Raw genomic sequence first — 12,502 nt, 5'->3', positions numbered from 1 at the left:
AGATCTTCAGATTACCTGGAATTTATTTTTATGTATCACATAAAGTAAGAATTGAACTTTATTTTCTTTCACATGAATAGTCAATTATCTCAATATGCTTTCTCCACTGATTTGAAATGACTTATTTATTTTTAAAATTCCCACGCTTACTAGCCTCTGCTTCTGGATGTTCAGGTTTCCTCCCGTGATTTTATCAAGGGTCAGAGAAGGCTTTCTCAGGGAAGGAGGGGAGATGCAAGGGTGGTGTCTTAACTGGGCTAAGCATGTGTGAGATAGGGGGCTTGGAGTACGGAGGAAGGAGAGCTTTCCAGGCAGAGGAGGCATGTGCATAGGTCCTGGGACACCTGTAAGACGTGAAGTAATGTGGATCCGTCAGGGGAAAAGTCCTGTAAAGTGAGGGACTCCTGTTCTCCCACAGGGTAAATGTCAAGCTCTTGAACCTTCTGGCCCTGCATTCCTCTCAAGCACTGTCTCCACTCAAGCCCTTCTTGTTTTAAACATGGTCTGTCAACTGCAGCAGCACACACTGGCTTACCTCTTTTGCTCAAATGCTCTCCCCTTCCCCATCCTCCTGTGGCCTTAAAAGTCCTTTCCTTGTACTTCCATGCCTCTTCCCACCAGCACCATGCCAGCCCACCCTGGCTTAGTACTGCTCAGCACTCTAAGAAGCCCATCCTCGCTGTTCCCCATTCCCGCCCACTGCCCCCTGCCAGTGTGTTTGCCACATGATCCTTCGGTTGTTTCTTGGAGTCTGTGTCCCTCCTTGGGCTGGATGGTTCTTACAGTCGGGGGTCATGTCTTACTCGGCTTTGTATTGACATAGTGCAGCATGGAGCCTGGTATGTAGACAATTTATTCAATAATATTTGTTGACTGAACACATGAACAAGATTAAAAAAGATCACTGCCGTTCTAAAAACGTCAGCTTGTTGTAGAGCGTAGCGTACACGCTGCGGTACAGCTAAGAAATAACATCTGTTAGCTTTTCTCTTTGCAAAGGAGAGGCTGTCACCACAACACTTCCATTCACACATGAGAGATGCTCACGTGTGATTCTTGCACCTTGAGTTTCTTGGGGAAGACTGTGACAGATTCCTGGGCAAACTCTAGTCTCCAGAAGAGATCTCCTCCTCCTGCGTGTGTCCGTGTTTTAGCCTGAAACCTGCAGGTGTGTGTCATCTTACAGGACCAGAGTGGGAAGAGAGGACATGGGGAGGGCATCCCAAGGGCGGAGCTACAGTCTGAGCCAGGACAGAATTGGAATAAGTGAACGAGCATCAAGAGTCTTAGGGAAATATTTTACACATAATCTTTCATATATATTCAGAAAGTCGTCGTTAAACATCTGCCTCTTTGATCTCCTCCGAAATCATTGCGTGTAGAACTGACTTGGCATCAGCTGCTGACATGTTAGATGTTTATTTGTGCCAAAATGATGCAGCTTAATGAAAATTCAACACATACCTTTGACATTCCCACTCAGTTACAGTTTAAAATACACAGGGACAGCACCGCGTATACCGCTTTGTGTATATGTCACTGAAGGTTTCCTGTGACAGTCAGTGGTGGTGGTTTTTACTTCTTTAACTTTCTGACAGCTCAAGTCAGGACCATACCAGAACGAGTCTTGGGGCAAGGTATTTACAGACTGAGGTGAAGGGCAACACGCAGCACAGAAAATGTTCTCAAGATGATCCCGGCTGGGCGGGTACCATAAGGAGATTCTTCGTGAGCCTGGGCCCAAACCTGATGTGAGAAGAGACCCCCAGAGTGGAATTTGTGCCATCTTCATGGTTTTCAGGGCTGCATATGGTAGTAGAAAATGCAGAAATCTTTATTTTCCCCTAATCAAAAGTCAAGCTGAGGGGCCGGCCCGGTGGTGCAGCAGTTAAGTGCACGCGTTCCACTTCGGCGGCCCAGGGTTCACCAGTTCAGATCCCGGGTATGGACATGGCACCACTTATCAAGCCATGCTGGGGCAGGTGTCCCACATATAAAGTAGAGGAAGATGGGCATGGATGTTAGCTCAGGGCCAGTCTTCCTCAGCAAAAAGAGGAGGATTGGCAGCAGATGTTAGCTCAGGGCTAATCTTCCTCAAAAGAAATGTCAAGCTGAGGATGAGAGGAAATATTTAGAATCTTAGTTTCTGGGAAGGAATGAATGTGTCAGCCTTTTAAAAAGAAGCGATATAGACATAGATCACCTGGAGATGTGAATCTTAGCCCTTCTGACTTGGGTAGATATGTGGGTATGTCTTGAGTTCCAAAGACTTGTGATCTGGTAATAGAATGTTTAATCCAGGTCACATATTCATTTTATCATATCAAATCTGAGAGGAAGCCTAAGTGGCATTAATATTACCTTAATCCGTAAATAAATATGATATTTGTTATAAGAGGAATCTAGAAAAGGACTGAAAACTACAGAGATGTCTTGGTGTCCTTGTCGTAAATTGGAAACAGGAAATTGCTGGCAGAGAGAAATGTGATCACAATCACTTAACTAGGGTGTTGTAGCTCAGATTATAGATAATAACCCAACTGTTTTAGGATCATAATATATAGATTCATATTTGTCGTGGTTGATAGTTAAGCAGATAGAGTCACCTTGCAGATACATGGGCTGGGCTTCAGACTTTAAGAACAAGTGAGATTAATTATTGGATACAATATGTAAAAGATGTTACTCTAAGGACCCACTATCCTGGGCGAAGAAGCAGAATATCCTCCTAAGTAATGATTGATCTGCTGAACATCACACAAGTTTCCCCAAAATGAACCACGTGTCACCTAATAATGTTATATTTGATTCCAAACAATATCTCTTGACAATGTGACAAGAAACTTTTGAAGTGTCTAAGTTGTTATCTGAGTTGAATCATTTGGGTCCAGGATACATAAATACATGTCAATAGACAATTAAAAGTGTGTCTGGAAATAACTGTAAAGTTCAAGTTTAGAAATGTTTTTAAATAGTCAGCAGAGGAAAGTATGTATTTTCACGTTTCTTTTTTCTATAACAATTAGAATACCATTATGACTGAAACTGTTATTTAGGTGTGGGGAGAAAGCTGTTTATATAGCTATCAGATGCCTGCCTTCTTAATCTAATGTGCTTGTCTGCTTTTCTTCTTCTACACCCAGGTTCAGACTACCCTAGCCTTGTGTTTACAGATAATTCCTCCATAAAAGGAGTGGTGGGGGGTGAGGGGGTGAACAAATTGATTCTAACTATTCCCCATACAAATAACCTCACCTTCTCACCCTCTTCCACCCTGTTTCTTGTTATATTTCTCCAACAAAGGAAGGAAGGTAAATATGAGAAACTATTATAAGTATAGTTTATAATTCTCTGGAACCCAATACCTTCTCTATATAATAAGCTTTCAGTCAAATAGAAGGTTTTTTTTTTTTACCTGCTGTAGTCTACTTTTATGAAACATGCAAATTTTAAGAAAATAAGTTGACAGTTTCCCTTGCCTCAGGTCATTATGTATTCAGATTTATGTATGTATTATAAATCTGCAGCTGAAGTATCAAAATTCATGTTCAGGGAATGAAAGGGATAGAAGGCTTGCCCCTGAACCGTCTGAATGAGAGGAAACTTCATAGATCAGCTGCTAGGTTGATCTGTTCATGGACATTCACAAGAGACTGAGAATTCACTAGATTCCCCGAACCAGTGTTTTCTACTCTTAGGGAAAACACACTGGCTGAATTGTTGGAAAAGGGTTACCCAGGGACACCAAGAACCACTCTTCACAGATGTTCTTTCAGAAAGCAAAGTAATGTGACAGCATCTACGAGACGCATCCTGCCAGATTCACCGTGGCTAGCAAGTAGGAGGGCCTGTGGGCCCCCAGAAGGCACCTCCCTGCTCCATCTAGCTGCCTTAAGAATGTTCCTTGGAGCAGAGAATGCTGGAATAAAGAAGGCCCTCTGTTACCTCATTCCACAGGCCCTTGAAATCTTGGTCACTTATGTGCTCTCAAGTTTGAAAAAAAAAAAAAAAAGAAAATGTTCCTTGTTGTTCTTGGGAAATATCAGACTCTTAATTAGAATTAAAGGTCACTGCCAGAAGGGGAAGAAACGAGTAAAGATACAATGCAATCATAGATACTTAAAAGGAGACTACATGTTAAGTTGCCCCATCTCTCAGGAGAGGTTCCTCTAATTTGGCTTACGGAACTACTAGAGAAATATCTGCCTGCTCCTTAGAGCTCCCAAGAGGCCTGAGCTGGACCCTCCTTTCTCTATAGGACAGTCTAGGAAGGTGGTAGGATTTCATAAAGGCTCAGACCCAAGATCCAGAAGCCAAATCCAGTATTAAGCTTCCCAAGATTCCTCTGACCTGCAGGTGCACAGGCAGACCGAGAATTAATCCCACTTCGAGAGTTTCGCCCGATTTAGAACCTTATTTCCAGGGCAAAGCTAGATCCTTTCCAGGCCAGAAGGGGAAAGAAGAATTGCGCTTATCAACATGCATTCTCCATCGTCTGAGGCTTATTTTCAACCTACTGGGTCTGTAATTTATTTGCAAGGCTAAAACAAATTGATATGAATTCATATCCAGCCTCTGAATCTGCACATTGTTAGGTTGTAACTTGAGGTAGTATAGACAGTTCATTGTGGAGTCTCAAAATTAATGATAGAAGTTATGTTTTAATTAACTGAGGTCGTACAAGGATAACTTCCATCGCAAATGTGAGAAACCCAGATAAACAATTATAATTTAATTGATTTATTCCAGATTCTGTGTTGATCCTAAAATACTTTATATTCTGAGAAGCATTAAGCTCCTCAGCAAACGTATATGCAGTAGAGGCGTGCTCACAGGCAGCTTAGAAAATCACATGCTACAGTCAAGGAATTCTCTAGTAAGAGCACAGTATTTTCCAGGTGGTTGGTTTTCTATATTTTTCACTAGGATGTGGAATTACACAGTGTAGTTCGGTAGTTAAGAATACAGCCTCTTGACTTAAGGTCATCTTGTAGCTCTACTGCTCCCAAACTGATGTTGCTGGGAAGGTGGTTTAATCTAACTCTGCCTCAGTTTCTTCACCCTGTAAAATAGGGCTAGTATTAGTGCCTACCTCACAGAGTTGTTGTGAAGATTCAGTGAGGTAATACACGCCATTGTCTAGCACATAGCAAGCACATTAAGTAAATGTTTGCTGTCGTTATCATTAGTATGAGTAGTAACAGTAGTAATAGTAATGTGCGAGTTTGTAGTCACTTCAATAGGAAGTTGTCTGAATTCTCTCCTCTCCCTTCCAGCAGGAAAATGGCAGATGCACGACAGTGGCCTCCTGAACATCACCAAGGTGTCTTTTTCAGACCGAGGTAAATACACATGTGTTGCTTCTAATGCCTATGGCACTGTGAACAACACAGTGACCCTGAGAGTCATCTTTACCTCTGGAGACATGGGAGTCTACTACATGGTCGTTTGCCTCGTGGCTTTCACCATCGTCATGATTCTCAACATCACTCGCCTGTGCATGATGAGCAGCCACCTGAAGAAGACCGAGAAAGCCATCAACGAGTTCTTTAGGACAGAAGGCGCGGAGAAGCTGCAAAAGGCATTTGAGATCGCCAAGCGGATCCCCATCATCACCTCAGCCAAAACTCTAGAGCTTGCCAAAGTCACCCAGTTCAAAACCATGGAGTTTGCCCGCTATATTGAAGAGCTTGCCAGGAGTGTGCCTCTGCCTCCCCTCATTATGAACTGCAGAACTATCATGGAAGAGATCATGGAAGTGGTTGGGCTGGAGGAGCAAGGGCAGAATTTTGTGCGGCACACTCCAGAAGGCCAGGAGGCCGCCGACAGGGATGAGGTGTACACGATCCCAAACTCCCTGAAGAGAAGTGACTCCCCCACCGCCGACTCAGACGGCTCATCGCTGCATGAACAGCCTCAGCAGATTGCCATCAAGGTGTCCATTCACCCGCAGTCCAAAAAAGATCACATGGACGACCAAGAGGGTATACCATTTGAAGTCAAAGATGAAGAGGAAACAGAACCGTCCGCTGAACGTTCTCCAGAAACTGCGGAGCCTTCTACAGATGTAACATCCACGGAGCTAACGTCGGAAGAGCCGACACCTGTTGAGGTATCAGATAGAGTCCTGCCGCCAGCTCACCTGGAAACTACAGAGCCAGTAATGGCACGTGACAGAAACACCTGCATAATTTACGAAAGCCATGTCTAATATCAACTCCAAAAAGCTATGCATATCAAGAAAATCAGGGGCTGCTCCTTGTAGTACCGATGTAGTACGCACTTGCCGCTAAGCCTTACCAGGAGACGCTCATCCCTTAGGTAGGAGACATGCCATTTCAAAAGGGGAAGCACTTGTGTGCAGTTTCTGTGACTGGAATTTCCCCAGTAGAAAAGGATGCGGGGAACATCAGGGTGCAGAATTGATACTACTGGACAGAAAGTGTCCATGTGATACGAATTTTAGAGGCTCTTCTCTGCCAAATACCTTAATTGGCGATGCCCTTTTGGCAAAGAGTACACTACTGTAAGATATTCCGAGTTCAAGAGCCCTCTCCAATGCACACTGCATTGCTTTTCCTTTGAAAAATTATAGGTCTGCTACAATAGTAAATGCACGTACGTGGGTTTGTTGCACTTTCTTCTCAGTTTTTGTTCCTTTCATGGTCCCTTTATGTTGGAGTACTTGTTGTGTTAATATTAATTGTTTTTCTGGTTTAGTCCTCTTTGCCCCTTTGTCCTTATTTCTCCCTAGAACATTTACCTCAGAGGCTTTGGTGTCAGTCACCCGTACGAGGACTGATATCTACAAGTCATTTATAATGTTCCAAAGTAGTTAGTGGGCTCATTCTTTTTGTCATTTCCCAGGCCTCTCTCCGTACACTGCTATTTTTGTTTCCAATGAAGCTGCTGTTGTGAAACTGAGAAAAGCTTTGCCCAGGAATAGCACTTTAATAGCCAAATAAAAATGTGTTTACATGTCCATTTCTGAGAGCATTTTGGTGAGCTCAACCGAGGTTGGAGGGAGATTGTGAAAGGTTGAATATACCCATTCTACCCATGAAAATTGCTGTTTTTACATTTAAGGACCATCACCCTCCAAACAGAGACTGATGCTTTATCTGGGAAATTTGTTGCTTCCAAAGACGGGGGCATTCGTTGAATGCCTGCAGGTTGTAGAATATTGGCTTCCCAGAAGGGTTTGCAAGGACCAGATGCCATCAGGTGACTCCAGCTTGATTTGGGGCAGCAAATGTCGGGATCTGTGAAGTTGTGTGACCAGGTCTGCTTTTGTAAACTGCGTAGCTGACTTGTTGGTCCTTGAAGGGGAGAGTGAAAGGTTAGAATAGTGGCATAACTGTACCATCACATTTGATGCCAAAGTATTGAATTAGTTTGTAGTCTCACAAGAAAGGAGTTATACGTGAGGCAGAATGATGCTGTGGAAAGAAGACAAAGCTAGGCATCCAAAGGCCAACACCTTACCTGACTGTGCCAATAACCAGCTGCCTGGCTTTGGGCAAGTCTGGGTCTCAGTTTCCTTATCTGGCAGAGGTGGCAGACTAGATGAGCTCTGAGCACCATTTAAATGGTCTCACTCTCTCACAGATCCAAACCAATATTATCACCCTTGCTCTTTTTCTGAGTTACGTTCAAGATTTTCACTTTCATCTCTGGGTTCACCTAACATTTTTTATACATATTACTTATTCAGACAAAGTGGATCAGTTTCAAATAATCATAGCATTTTAAGCAAGTTGTGGATCTTCTCCCCCAAGACTTCCTTAGGACCCCTTCCACAGTGTAGATTGAATTGTGGTGAGAATGAGTGTTGTTATTTCATTTTCACTTAGGAACAGGGGAGACACTAAGCTTAAAGAAATTCTAAGGGTCATGGTCACATCAAGTGATGGGGTCATGACATTGGAGGTTACATGGACCATGTTAGTCATGAGACAGCAGACCCAGATGCTTAGTTCTTACTCTGTCACTATCTGGATAAGTGACCTTGGACAACTCTCTTCCCCTCTCTGGGGTTTAATCTTTTGCATCTACAAAATATGGGGTTGTACTTGATGGGCCACAAGATCCCTTCTAGCTCAGACATTTATAGTTTTATGGAAAGTTTGTAATCATCCATTTTGGTCCCCGTTGCAAGAGACAGGCAACATTGGGAGCAAAAATGAGTGCATGAGATCGGATGCTTTTGCTGTTGAAACTTTACAGCAAATGGGTCTGGCTCTGTAGCTGAGGGCAGAGGGTTTGGCTTCCGGGGTGCCCCTGACAGTTTCTTTATTCATAAATAACTGGTGTGGAAGACAATCTGACAAGACATGGAGTTTGATCAAACATCTCTTGGCCAGGATGAACTGTTGGCATCTAGTTTGAAGTGTCTTTGGTGGTCACGTAAAGAAATTAGTAGTGAGCAATCAAGAGAAACCATGACTCCTGTTTGGGCTGTCTGGACTAGGATTTTATGTATTTGAGTTACAGAAAAGTTTTATCTCCAACTCTTAGAATATAGATATTTTCCACTTGTTATGGAGGTCAACAAATTCTTACCATGGATCTATACGCCCAAAACAACAACAGAGACTTAAGCTCATTTTGTGATATTGTGTGAACTTTTTCCCATTCTATTCAGTTGTCCTTCCACATAAACCGTTGTGCATATTTCCACATGGAAACTATAAGAGAAGGCATCTGTTCCATCTAGATGTTGACGAGGGGTAAAAAGTTTAAAATGAGCAGAGTTTTTTTGAAGCAGGAGCAGAAATTTGTGACCAAAGAATGTTTCCAGGTTGGTTTTAACTTCTTTATACTGGGGAGATCATATAGATTTTCAAAACTTTACCCCTCTTTAAGGCATCAAAAAACTCTTGATAAAATGCCAACCTAAAAGGAGGTTGGCTCACGATGGAAATTTTTCCTTCCAGAAATTCTACACTCTCCCTATCCTACAGCGTCTTTATGAAATGAGAAAGGCTTTCCTGCTAGAATATGAAATGTGGAAGACCTTGTGACTTTCGGCTGATTTTTCAAAGATAAACTGTTCAGCTTCTTAGAAAGTCATAGAAGTATGGCTGTGTGTGTGCACACATGCACGTCAGACTCATTTGGGAAGTTTTAAAAGCTTAACACTAAATCCCAAGCCATGTCCTTTGGGTCTTATGTAAGCATTCTCAAAATTAGACCATTTCTGGTTTCTGAGTCATCTGGTCATATCTCTAGCAGTTTTTTCCTTGAAATTCTGAAAATGATTCAGATACGTGTACATATTTAATTCACTTAGATGATCTGTAAACTTGGATGGTATTTATTCTAAATGGAAAAAAATTTTATACTGAAAATCTATGTAATTTATAATGGTTTTGTTTTATATATTATATTTTCATATCTTTAGGGCACATCTGCTCTTCTCATCTTTTTGTATATCATACTTGGCAAAAGAACTACTAATACTTGACTAAAATCTCTAGGAACCAAATGTGATACATAACGCATAGAAATCACTCTAAAATCTCTGAATGTTCTTACCTGTCCCAAGCATCATTGTGCCGTCAGTTACGTCCAGAATGATTTGTCTCAGATGCTTATGAGCATTCCTTATTTCAAAACTAAGGCTAAAAGATCTGACATCATGCACAATCGATTCTGAATCTTCTTTCCTTCTTTATCTTTTTGTTGTTGGTTTCATTTTTAATTGTAGAAGTCTATGTTGTCTAAACTTCTGTTTGAAGGGCAAATGTGAGATAAGAAAGCAACTTGATGGAAAGACTGAACTGAACTGTGGCTCTGTAAATTATTCAGTCAACTGATAACATGTTCTAATGCTTGGATTGTTACTTATTGGTAATCTAGGATCTGCTCAGCTCTTTAGCACAGGAAGAAAATGTAAGGCACAAAGAATATATGCATGTTTTGAACAGACACACTCCAAATGTAGTGCAGCCAACACAGATCAGCTTAGGAACACCAACCCCAGCCACTGAAGGAACCGTTTCAGAAGGCAGAGCTGACGCCTTTATTTGCAAATTGAAATAGAGTGTTATATCAGTGCTAAAACTCTTCAACAGCAGCCCCTATGGTTCTGTTAATGGGATATTTCCTCTCAGTGTTTCATTTGGTAAGAAATTGGAGCGTTTAACTTATCTTTCCAAAACCCTATTTTATACTCAGCACAGTTCAACTACTGTCCTCTACCTGTCTTCACATATCCTTTTGGCAGTCCCTTAAGATTAAAATCCATGTTTCTATTCTTGCTTTTTAAACTAATTTATTGCTACTCTTTAAATATCTACCAAATCTCATTGTATATTCATGCACATATTTCGAGCACCTGATAAGCTTCAAGATCTTGGTCATTTTTACATTCACCTACCTATTCATATAAAAATCCTTCAGTAGATAACAAAGTTCATTTTCCTAATGACTTTTTTAGGGTTTCTACAGTGATAAATAAGATTGAGATTAAATGAATCAGTGGTGGGAAAAAATCAAACAAAACAGAATTGCTTATTATCTTTTCCAATGATCAGTTATACAAGAAAATATCATATGAAGGTGATAATGATCTTTGAGATTTTTTTAGAGATTTCGTTTTTAAGGGGACTAATACTTAGAATACCACAATCAAAATTGAAGCTCTTAGAGAATGCAAAATTAGAAAGCAAGTAGTTCAAAGAATATTCTGGCATAAATTATTTTTATTTAACCAGTAATAAAAGACTTCAAATGTATCTCTCAGTCGCCATAGAGTGACTAGAGTGAGTTAGGGTCAAAGAAGATGCTTGCACTCATGTTTGGTTTGCTGTATCTCTGGTTCTGGATGTCCTTTGTTAAAATCAGAAAATAAGATGAAAAAGTTTATCTGGGCGGAAATGTGAAACTGATGATTCTTTGAACTATAATTGTTCACTTTTTTAAAAAAATAAAAATGTAAACAAATAACTAATATTTAAGTTGATGTTATAGTAGCAAAAAAACACAAAAAACGTGATCCATCCTGTATTTTGATTATTGCTTTAATAAAGGGTTTGCGCTGGTATGTGGAATGTGTGTTATGTCCCACCTGATGGGTGCATGATTGTGGCCTTATTTACTCGTTCCATTGATAAGAAATCTGTGGTCAATGCTTATCCCTACGTTTTTGCATCTGTAGCATATCTTGGGAAAAATGAAATAATTTTTATGTAAAACTACAAATTTATCCAAATGCAGACACCTGAACTCTGTCCTGACAAACATTATAGCAATATTTTTACCTATATCAAGAAATAATTTTTAACACATAATATCAAGCTTACTGTAGATAATTCAAAAAGACCAGGAAACTCACATACCAAGAACATTCCATGGGAGAAGGCATGCATAGTAATCTGCCACAATACACCTCAACAACACCAAATCTAGGCCAAATCCCAAAACAGGCTAAGTAGGTTCCTTTGACAATGAGTAAGTGAACTTCGAAAGCTGAATTCCTCTCAGATAAGATAAAATGTGGGGTGTGTAAGCAAAACTACCAAATGAGAAAGGAGACTACCAAATGGGAAAGTAAGAGGAACAAACAAGGCAGAAAGTCAGTATTTTACTGTAGACTAAAGAGCCAAGCAAAATAACTGAGTGAGTTATCCAATGAACTATGCATATAATTAACCATCCATAGGTTCTCTCAAGCAAAAAAGGGCTTAAGAGAATTATACTGCCGTTAATGGAAAAATTAACAATTGTATCATCATGAAAGAGGAAGTGGGAAACTTCCATCCTAACGAGGTAATTTTGACTGGTGCCTTTTTTCAGACCCAGAACAAACAATTGCTAGATTTCTTTGCAGGTTTTGGAATGCCGTGTTCTTCATGGGCCTTAATCAAAGGAGCTAAGTAAGACTTAATATTAATCTGAGTGATTGTCAAAGACATGTATAGTCATAGAGTTGGAAGAAAGTGTGAGGTTATCTGCTTTATGTGTCTTTTTCTACAAAGTGCCTAATTCGTATCAGCTCTGCTTGCAGATCTCTGAAAAATAGGGAGCTCAATACCTTACGCAGCCACGTGTTCTCTTGTTGACAGGTTGTGAGTGCTGAGTCAAAATCTTAAAAGTAGTAGCACACTGGTCCTTAGGCTCTCTCAAGCTAAAAACATGAGTTAGTCCTGCCACAATAAAATTGTCTTTTTACTGCCAACACAAAACTAAAACTATAAACACATTTCTGTAAAAGAGAGGATTACAAAAATTTGGGGTGCTCCTGATACTACTGCATTGATTACACACCATGTGGCACAGACCCTTTAGAGGGAATAGGTTCTGCCAACAGGGTGTTAGAGGTAGAAGTCAGGTGAATCAGGTGCTCCTCCCAGCCCCTCAGATGCCTTAAGGCTACAGCTCATTAAATCAAGGATGGTTCAACCGCCAGAAAAAAAAAAATGAAGTTGCAGATTAATTGCCTCAGTAGATTAGTATGTTTTTCAAGGACCGTTAGAATTGACATACTGAAAGAAGTATA

General features: G+C 40.7%; 1 protein-coding gene across 4 annotated transcripts in view; it reads left to right on the top strand.

The window, feature by feature from the left end:
• The window catches only part of MFAP3L (microfibril associated protein 3 like), a 42,234-nt gene extending 31,187 nt beyond the window's left edge, over nucleotides 1–11,047 (top strand). For all 4 annotated transcript variants that reach the window (XM_014868376.3, XM_044766955.2, XM_044766957.2 and 1 more), the window contains one exon: nucleotides 5,277–11,047. In XM_014868376.3, coding sequence (XP_014723862.1) covers nucleotides 5,277–6,211 — 935 coding nt within the window. In that variant the 3' untranslated portion in view covers nucleotides 6,212–11,047. The remainder of the gene's footprint in view (nucleotides 1–5,276) is intronic.
• Nucleotides 11,048–12,502: the final 1,455 nt, after the last annotated feature.

This window comes from Equus asinus, chromosome 3, assembly GCF_041296235.1.
Source record: "Equus asinus isolate D_3611 breed Donkey chromosome 3, EquAss-T2T_v2, whole genome shotgun sequence".
Lineage (NCBI taxonomy): Eukaryota > Metazoa > Chordata > Mammalia > Perissodactyla > Equidae > Equus > Equus asinus.
The sequence above is the reverse complement of the archived record's forward strand: the minus strand, read 5'-3'. Positions and strand labels throughout refer to the sequence as shown.